General features: G+C 34.7%; 1 protein-coding gene across 1 annotated transcript in view; it reads left to right on the top strand.

Annotated features, from left to right (window-relative positions):
• VRK1 (vaccinia related kinase 1) overlaps positions 1 to 10,141 on the top strand; it is a gene marked incomplete at its 5' end in the record, with an annotated part of 16,353 nt that extends 6,212 nt beyond the window's left edge. Inside the window, 8 exon segments of the mRNA XM_010283904.1 lie at positions 197 to 305; positions 452 to 544; positions 1,513 to 1,645; positions 2,948 to 3,068; positions 4,060 to 4,118; positions 5,345 to 5,523; positions 9,922 to 10,107; positions 10,109 to 10,141. Of these exon segments, the coding sequence (XP_010282206.1) occupies positions 197 to 305; positions 452 to 544; positions 1,513 to 1,645; positions 2,948 to 3,068; positions 4,060 to 4,118; positions 5,345 to 5,523; positions 9,922 to 10,107; positions 10,109 to 10,141 (913 nt within the window).
• Positions 10,142 to 10,371: the final 230 nt, after the last annotated feature.

Here is a 10,371-nt window from a genome sequence, read left to right as displayed (position 1 = left end):
AAAAAGTTAAGAATTGATGTATAACACTTAAAAAAAAAGGTCAAGTATTTCCCATGTAATTGTTTTCTGTGTACCTGCAGTTTATCTTTTGAGAGATGTTTTCAATCAGTAATTTGTACAATTAAAACGTTGAATTTTACTTAGCAAAGTATTTTATCTATAAGTTTGCTGTTGTTTTTTTCCCCCTTGAATTTAGTTATCGTTTTATGATAATGGACCGATTTGGCAGAGATCTTCAGAAGATGTACGAAGAGAATGCAAAGCAATTTTCCCATAAAACTGTACTACAGTTAGGCCTGAGAATCGTAAGTTTAAAAAATACATTATATTTTTTACAATCTGGCTACCCTGTGTAAGTCTTTTGGTTAAATCACACTTTTGTGCTGAGTACAGGTCCTCTGCTGGGTGGAGCAGGGTACTGCATTTATATGACTGTATTTTGTTTTATTAGATTGATATTCTGGAATATGTCCATGAGCATGAATATGTGCATGGAGACATCAAGGCCTCAAATCTTCTTCTGAGTTACAAGAACCCTAATCAGGTATTTCTGATGCATTTTATTTCTCATGCTTTAAATCTTCTATTTGATAACACATGGAAGTGCTTTGAACCTGTGAAATCTAGCAGAAGCTCATTTTTAAGAATGTATATAGTAACATTATTTCTGCTTGACATTTATATCTACTTAATATTCTACGATTTTTTTATGCATTTTGCTGGACAGTTACCAAATTGACTATTTGCCCTAAACAATATTCTAGAGAAATTCTCAAGAATAAAAGAAAAAGTTGACTGTCAAATAGGTATTTGCAGGTGGAAGCCTAAAATTATATCGCACACTGGTAAATTATGTTTGCCTGTCTGCATTGTTACCTTATTCCTTTGTTCAAGAAATCCATCAGCTAAGTATTCTATTACTTGGAAAAACTGGTCTTTAAATTATTGATTGTTCCACTTGATTTATGGAAGTCTCTAATTTTTTCTGCATTTTTAACTCCCTTTACTATTCCAGCAACGGATATGAGAGTTTCAGAATTATATGTGTTGTCTTGCCCAAATGTTTTAGCTCATGAAGTAAAATAATCTCAATTCTTTTAAAGTAGCTGTGGTGTTACTAAGGAGTAATAGTATGTATTAGGGTTCAAATGGGACAACTGACTTTAAAGAAGGTAAGTGTATTTGTAACTGTACGAGCATTATGTCTTTTTTTTTTTTTTTCCATTTTATCTTACTGGTGATAACTGACTATTTTACTGTGCTTGTCCTTTGTATCAGCATGAAACTGCTTCCAGGTCAAACTGCTATATGGAAAACAACAAAACCTGACACGTTGTTTTCAAATTGTATGTAGTAATCTCAATAAAGCACTGAGAAAGGATCAGATAAAGTAAAAAACCTCAGATTTTATACGTTTTAAGAAGTGCTGAGAATGGTTGGGAGTTACAAGAAATATACAGTTAAACATATTTATAGTTCTTTAATCTTGACATTCTTTGTGGAAATTACTAGGTGTACTTGGTGGATTACGGACTTGCCTACCGATACTGTCCTGAAGGAGTTCACAAAGTATACAAAGAAGATCCTAAAAAGTGTCATGATGGAACTATTGAATATACCAGTATTGATGCACACAAGGGTGTGGGTAAGGGTGTAAAACTTTGTTCTCAGTGATAGGCATTTGTGCATCCTTTTTAGAAATACAGACGACTTTATTTGCTGCATTGAATTTTGTAAACAATCAGGTTTTGAATTTATAAAAATATTTTTTTTTTATCTATGGACTATGCTGGCATTTTTGTTTCCTTCCCTGTACCAACTTTTACCTGGATATTAATTTACTGTATTTTTAATGTACCTTTCTTAAATAGGTTTCCTTAATTTATAAAGACTGTTAAGATGTTTAGTGTATTGTTTTTTATTAACTAAGTAGAAATAGAACAGTGTTTGAGATCTGATAGAAAAACAGGCTCTGTTTTCAGCAGATAAATAGTTTCTGTTTTCAGTGTGAACATTGTTCCTTCATATTTGGCAAATATTCACAATATTTGTTATCTCGTTTATAGCTTAATATTTAGAAGATTTTTTAACAAAACTTTGTTTATGCCTATAGTCACGGAACATTAAAAAGCAAATAGTGAGAAAAGGTTGAACATGAAGAGGACAGGTCTGTCTGATTAAACATTGAGGATTTATAGTGAACATCAATTTTATTTTCTTCATTTTTAAATTTTGTTTTATTAACATAAAAATGTGTCCTGCAAAAATATCAGTTGTTGAAAATAATTATTTACTTCAGGATGAACTGTTGCACCTATGCTTAAAACTGAACATGAACAAAGATGCCTTGATTTGCCCATTTATATTTCTTATGTACTCTGTGGTCAATATACATGTGGATTGTGGTGTTTTTGGTGGTTTGTTTTTGTTTCTTTTTTTTTTTCTTGGCAAGGCTTAAGGACTGATCTGTTACTGTCCTCTGTTCAGTTTTCAGGCCACATAAAATATTTCAGCAATGTGGAATATTTTTTTCACGAGCTCTGTTTTTAGCTCTATTACCTTTTTATAGAAGAAGGGAAGTAAAAACTGTTCTGAACAGAAAGTCAATCACTTCACCAGCTTGCCCTATTTTTTCCACAATCTGAGTACTTAAAAAGCTTCCCAAATTGGGATAACTGCAGCATGTCATATCCTTGAGTAGAAGAAAGAGATTGATAAAGGACTTGAAAATGAAGTTATCCTTCCAGATGTAGGAACAATATTTTTTCCTTCCTTGCTTTCATGCTAAAATGAAGAAATAAGTAACAGATACAGTAGTGTTACATTGTTAGCTTTGGCTTTCTATTGTCTTAACATGTTTACAGATTTTAACTAACTGTTGTTAAACTGTGTGCGCTTTATTATCTGCTCTTACTGTTCTTATTTATGTGTGTATATATATATTTAGCACCATCGAGACGTGGTGATCTGGAAATCTTGGGTTACTGTATGATTCATTGGCTTAGCGGCAGTCTACCATGGGAAGATAATTTGAAAGATCCAAATTTTGTCAGAGACTCAAAAATCAGGTGAGAAACTACTTTTTTAAATCTTTTTTTTTCTTTGTACTTCCATTATGTTCCCTTTTGGTGACTAGGCTATTTTTTTTGCATACCCCCCAGTTTCCCTTCATTGTGTACCATGTATCCTTGTCTTGTAACTAAACTTCATTTGTACTGTTCTACTCTGTCTTCTTTTGCATATGTCAGATGCTTAGTTGTCCACCACAGTACTGTCGCTTTAGAATACTGCCATGGTTAAGCCAAAAAGCACTCTTATCAGTATGCAGGTAACCATTAGTCCTGCATTATAGAAAGAAAACTGAAGCAGGGAGTATGAGTAGCCTTTGTAACACCATGCTCTGAAGTCTGTGGCAGAGATGAGAGCTAAAGGTAGATCTTAAATGTCTTTGAGCATCATTCCAGCTAGAGGGCTACTTATGTGGGATTTTTTTAAAATTTTTTTTTTTGGTCCCTGTCCCTCACTGTTACATTCCTTCGTCTTCCCTCAACCCTCTCTTGTCAGACATTTAATATGTCCCAGCACAGCAGTTTCTGTCTCATTAACAAGTATTTGTTATCTGGCTTCTTTATCTCTACTTTTAACACTTCAGCCTCCATCAATGTTAGTGAAGCTCCCTGCCATTCCTCTCAGTTATTATTTTGGCAGGGGATCTGCTCTTAATATCGGCTAGAGAAAGTCCTCTAGCAGGAAGTGGTGAGAGCATTTGTATGTGAGGGTTTAAAATGGACCACTTCTTCAGTCTTCTGCTTGCTCGCTTTGATAAGAATCAAAAACTGTTGAACAAAAACTTATTTCAGATAGCCTGTCTGGCATTTTTCAGCTTCTTAAATGTACTGTACTCTCAAAAATGGCTGTGCAAAGCCATACCAAAGGCTTATGTAGTAGTGTTTCCTGTCTCTGACAGGGACGCAGGCTAGGTACTTAGGAAGTTTATCAGAACAGGGCAAGATTCAAACTTTGAAAGAAACAATGGTTTTGAATAATTTTGTTTTTCAGATGTAGAGATAATATTTCAGTTTTGATGGACAAATGCTTTCCTGGGAAAAATAAACCAGGTAAGAGGAGCTGTTTTAAATTACAATACTTTAGTTTGTACCATGTGGTAAGCGTTCTCTAACAGTTTGTTTTTAATGTCCTTTTTCTTTAAAAAACCCACAACCAAAATCCATCAATCTTTGGATGCCATCACCAAATTGTGGACAACTTAAGACAATGGGTAGAAACTCTTAAATTCATATTTACATGGGGCATGTTGAGTGCATGGAAGGGTAAGCTGTGCTACTCTGTATTGAAATAAAATCAGCTTAAATTTAGTTGCTGCAAAAGATGAGAAGCTGTCAGATTGTCAGCATCTTTTTTGCTGAGCTGTGTGTCTCAGGCATTTTACTCTAATCTGTTGCTTCTTTAAGTCCTCCTCCTCTACTGAAGTTTGTACCTATATCTTCTTTCTTTTATCAGCAACAACAAAGTAGACATGAATTAGATTGTTGATTAGGTGAAGTTTAGACTCTTCCTTTTGGCTGCAGTTGTATGAAGTGCAGACACTGTTGCTTCTGGTTAAAGACAGTATTAACTATTTGCAAACATGAAATGTGTAAGTTGATTTTTCACAACTGAATTTGAGAGATTCAAAATATAAAGTAATGTAAACAAAGTCTAGATAGTTTCTATTTGGAATTGATGATTTGCTGAGTAGACTTTTTTAATTTTTTTTTTTTAAACCTGACTCTATTAGAAATGCAGTTTTTGGGGATTTTAAACTTAAATATTTAGTTATTTCCAGCTACTCCTGGTCATCAGAAGAGTTTTCTCTGTCAAGTGTGACTTGTCTGATTTTTCAGTCATCAAATGTTTCGTGTATCTTTTCATATATGTTTCAGTCTTGAACTGATGAATTTCTGAGAAAACACTGTTTCCTTTTCAAGATTTTAAAATATAGACATAAGAAATGTCATTTAAACAAGCGCTCATTGGTGAAGACTGGCCTATTATGTTTTTTATGGCTCACTGTTTTCTTCATTGCAAGAAATGTGTTAAAAAAAAAAAAAGAAACAAAACCAAAAAAAACCCCCAAAAAACCCAGTGATGCTGTCATCACTGGGTAGTGAACCTTGGTATAATTTTTTTCTAAAATGTGTTGTAGTAAAGTCATAATTATGAGTTTATAAACATTAAAAAAATGGCATAAGTAGTGCATGCATAATTTCTGACTCTTTTGTGGTAAAAGTGAATGATTAAAATGTTTTGAAACATAAATTAATTGGAGGTACCATTTCTTTAGATGAAATAGCCAAATATATGGAAAAGGTGAAGCTACTGAGCTATGAAGAGAAACCTGTTTATCAGCATTTCCGAGAAATACTTCTGCAAGGTCTTAAGGCCATTGGGCAAAAAGATGATGGAGTACTTGACTTTGGCTTGTCAGAGAATGGAGACTTGCAAACAAATCCCGTGCAAAAGGTTTTTAATTTATATCAGCTTTTAATGCATTTTTTTGAGCTAAATAAGTGTTAAAGTGGTATTGGAAGTAGGTGTCATAACTGCATCCAGCAGCAAATAAGCAAGTTGTGAAATGTATGTTTAAGTCCTACTCTTATGCATTATTTCTCTAATTTAACTTCACTAATTGTTATTAAAACTTAATACAGAATGATGTTTATAGGTGTAGTTTCATAATAGATAATATCTTGGATAACAGGATGTGTATATACAGTTGTAATGACATTTGAACTGATGAACATTCTGTTAATTTACTTATTTTCCTTAAATTGGTGAAACTCCAGATGGGTCAAAATACACGTAAGGTAAAATAAATATAGTTTTTGTTTCAAATTAGTTTCCTTTCCATGCCTAGTTCAAAGCTTAGTTTTAAGTATACGTCTTTATGCCAAGTATTTGATTCTGGAATTCACATACTGAATTCACTGCAGTCTAATATGTTACTTATGAGTCTTAACAATAGTGGTGAGCTAGTGGTATTTTATTCTTCGTGTTTAAGAAGCCTTAACCTCTAGATTTGGACTCCCATTTGAATACAGCGTAAGAACTTTTTAGGCTTTAGGGAAATCATATGTTGAAAGAGTTTATAACAGTTAAAAATGGTCAAATAATTGTAGAATCATTTAGGTTGGAAAAGACCTTTAAGATGATAGAGTCCAACTGTATGGGACAATAAATACTATCCCTTGTTACTTGCTTATTTGCATTTGTTAATAACAGGTGGGCAGTTTATTGGTTCCTTTAGCATGAACCAGGGAACTGAGAATTATAATACAGGATAATAGTACAAGAAATCTGCCTACTTACTAACATGATCAGCGGTGTGGTAAAGATGGGCGAAAAGCACAAAAGAAAAAAAGTTGTAGGATTTGGAAGCCTTTTGAGGATTTATGTCCAGATTTTCTTACCTCTTTTTGCCTAGTAAATAGTATGTTGGCTAAAATTGTACAGCCAAGGTCATTATACTAATATTTTCTGCTGAACTGAGTGTAAAGATCTGTCCAAAAGGAAAGTTCATTAGCATAAATTCTTCTGTTCCCCCTGTGGATTGACATGGCTTGAGACCTGTGTTTTGGCAGGGGGGGGTGGGGGGGGTGGGAATCTGTTTTTAATGGTTGGATAATTTCTTTGCTGAATAAGTTGGCCTGCTGCAGAGCCAACATCTGTGACCTTTAATGTCCTTGTCCAGCAGAGATGGCTGGTGCACATTTCAAATGGAATGAAACTTGAAAAATCTTATTTCTTTAGCTAGTATCAGTCAAGACCATTCCCAAAAGGTGGGATAATACTTTTCCATAGGCTCTTACCTACTAGTATCAATTAGGAGTTAGTTTTTACATGGGGGATTTTTTTTGCTTGCTTGTTTGTTTTATATAAGTGCTTGAACATATGCTGACTGTGCCAATAGTTCCTCAAAGTAAAAAAAAAAAAGAAACCAACCCCAAAAAACCAAAACACAAAACAGTGAGTGTTACTGGCCTCTTTGACCAAGTGTTTTCAGCTGCTTGCTTCATATTGCAGTGGACTTCATGCTAGCTACAGCTAGAATGTCCAGACAGAATTAGTTACTGGCTGGGGTTAAACCACATCTGCTTGAAATCAGGTTGACATAGCCTGCTTGCTTTTGACCAAATACCAGGATAGATGATTCTTTCTTCTATGTTTGATTTTTCTAGGCCTTTAACAGCTGTGGTATAGGCTAGGGTAGCAGTATAGATTGTGTCAGTCCTCATTACAAGGGCATAGTCTGCACTTTTCAAGTGAATGAGTGGAAAATGGGCCTTCAGCAGGGCGTCTTCCTGCCCAGAATATATCTTTAGGAGCTCATGCTACTAGTTTTTTTTTCCAGGGGGTATCTGACATTGAGAGGCTAGGAGAACAGTAAGATGGGTTTGTGCTAGTTGAGAATAGCTGGATACTTAAATACACAGAGGAAGAAGGGAAGAACAAAGAATGCTAACTAAAATTATATTTTTTTTCTGATGTGACAGGAAGCTTCTGATGTGACAGGAAGCTTGATGACCGAGTGTTTTAAAGACAAGCTTCAAATTCCAAACACTGTTAGAAACTGCTTTCCATAAGGATGATTTATCACTGATCAGTAGCATCTTGTTTCTGAAAGCCAGTATCTTCTAGCACATGTTGAATTTCTTTTGGCATGCTTAGGATCTAATTTGGAAAAGAAAAATGCAGTCTGGCATCCACCCTTGAGAAGATGGTGACCTCTAATATGGAGTATTTATGGTATTTTGGTTGTACTGATCTTTTAATTACAACAGATCTTAAGACACCTACTCTTCAATTCCTTTGGGGCAATCTACCATAATACTTTCTTAAAACAGTGTTATTTGCTGTTCTGAAGTTATGCTGTTTCGTAGCTAGGAGACAATATTTCTAGCTTCTGTGTAAATAAATTCTTAGAATGTAGGATTTTCCTGTGCTTTCAGCTCGTATAGCTAATTGAGCCATGATATGCATTATATGTTGCATATAAGCATGGTTGTCCTGGAATCTCAGTCATTCTCCAGTATTGGTATCTGGCTAAAACTTGAGAGATGTCTGCTATATTAAAAGTCAACATTTTGTTTTCTATATCATGACTCAAGTTTCCCCAGATGTACAAGTAAATGAAACACAGTCCACAGTTCTGGTGGAGGTTTTTTTGTGGTATTTTTTTTCTTCTGTATAGTAAATGCATATTGGTCTGTGTGTGTGGTATTTTATAGTAGTTCTAGCAAAACAAGAAGCTAACAGTACCATGTATTGAAGGAAGTATCTGGAGCTCTTGACTAAATTATATAGGGCAAGGTCCACATCTTCCTTTTGCTTAGTGCTGAAGAGTTGCTGGAAAATATTGGGAGTAAACTAAACTGGAAAAATATGGATCTTAGTGATTTGTGTTTTCTTCTAATGTTCAGTTTCAGATGTGCAGGTGATGCTTTTGTCAAATGAATGCTGCCTGATTTCTACTGCTATGTAATTCACCTGCATCGAGATTAAGAAACCACTTTTTATTAAATAAGCTTGGAAACAAGATAGATGTATTTTGCTTTAGTATAGCATGTATTGGATATCTGTTTTTCTGATAAGCATTTAAAATGTTTTCCAGTACAATTGGGAGGAATGCATTATCTCTCATATAAAAGCAGTACAGCACTGAAATAGTCCTCCTTAATTTTGGTCAGAATGAACAAAAGTGTCTGTGTTTATTCCTGCCTAATGCATCACAAATCTGCTGACATGCTAACCTTGGAGTCTTGGCTGGCGGTAATCAGGCCTGTGCACCGGCAGGAAAGATGTACCTAATGCACTCCATCAGTGCAGTTTGCATATGGAAGTTCTCACAGGGGAGCTGCCCTGTGCCAGCTGAGGGTTACCTGCCCACTGCAGTTATTGTATGTAATTATCGAACCAATCTGTTCAGCCCAGCAGGGTTTAGATGGTAATCATGAAGCAACACTTTGGAAAGGAAAGATGTAGTGCACTCTCCCCTTCTCTCATGAGCTATGTGAAGTTGTAGTCACTTTTAAAGCTGTATTAGTAAAGCTCTAGAATCACACAAAAAAAAAAAGTAAAAAAGGAGAAAGTAGACTCTTCCACTGCTCATCGAAGTTATCATCTATGTCTGACACAAAGGATGAGTTGACTTGTATCTGTAAAAATCATGTCTTTAAAAAAAATAATCTTTCCATAACCACCTTAAGAATACTTTGCAATACTAAGATTAATTGTAATACACAGATAATATCAGTTCTATCCATTTAGAGGTTTTACAATAATGTACCTTGAATAGAGTTCAGATTTCCCAAGTACCTCTCTTAGGAGCAGAACCCATAGTTACTATTAGAAAAAAAAAAAAAAAGTACTGTCACTGGGTGTTAGCTACTTTTTAAGATGTGCAAAGGATCTTTAAGAAGCAAGGATCCGGATAAACTTGAATTTAATGAGGTGTAATTGCTTTTAAAAAAAAGCAATTAACAACAATTTTGGGTAAAATGTTTTTCTGTATTCTTTAAGGTTTTTCAGATTTGCTCCTTTTGTAACAATTATTCAATATAAATAAAAAAACAGGTTTTTATCATAAAAATTTGTGTTTTCATACATTAAAATGTCAACTCCTAATGTGATCTGCAGTTAGGGGAACTGAACTTTTAAATTGTCTATTGCCTAGTACTAGTATTTTTGCATTAATATATGAAGAAATTTTCTCTACTAGAGATGTTTTATAATATATGAAGAAGTAATGCTTAAAATGGGGGAACACCTTGTGAGGATAAGATATTTTCTACTTTGTGTGGTCTTTTTCTGTTCTTGAATTCAATTGTCCCTTCTTTTTTCTTTTTTTTTCTTCCCCCCCAGAAAAAAAGAAAGGCAGCAGCTGCATCCAGTGAGAGCACTGAAGCAGAAATGGAAGATACAGGAAGTCCAGAAAAAAAGCAGCCTACTTCTTCTAGTAAGTCAAAAGATCATTCTCACAGTCACATGTACTCATGTGGTAGGTTAACTCTGGCTAAGGGACAGACTCCCACCCAGCCGTTCGTTCCTCTCTTCAGTGGGACAGAAGGAGAAAATAGGATGACAAAACTCATGGGTTGATACAAAGATGGGGATATTGCTTACTGTTTACTGTTGCGGACAAAACAGACTCAACCTGAGGAAAATTAAACTAATTATTGTGAGTAAAAATAAATTTGGTTAGTGACAAAGAAAAACATTAAAACAACACCTTTCCTTCCCTTTCTCCCAAGTTCAACTCAACTTCTTCACTCTAGACTCCTCTCCTCTATGACACTGCCTGAGTGGTGCAGG

This window comes from Phaethon lepturus, unplaced genomic scaffold (genome assembly GCF_000687285.1).
Source record: "Phaethon lepturus isolate BGI_N335 unplaced genomic scaffold, ASM68728v1 scaffold52753, whole genome shotgun sequence".
Taxonomy (NCBI): Eukaryota; Metazoa; Chordata; class Aves; order Phaethontiformes; family Phaethontidae; genus Phaethon; species Phaethon lepturus.
The sequence above is the reverse complement of the archived record's forward strand: the minus strand, read 5'-3'. Positions and strand labels throughout refer to the sequence as shown.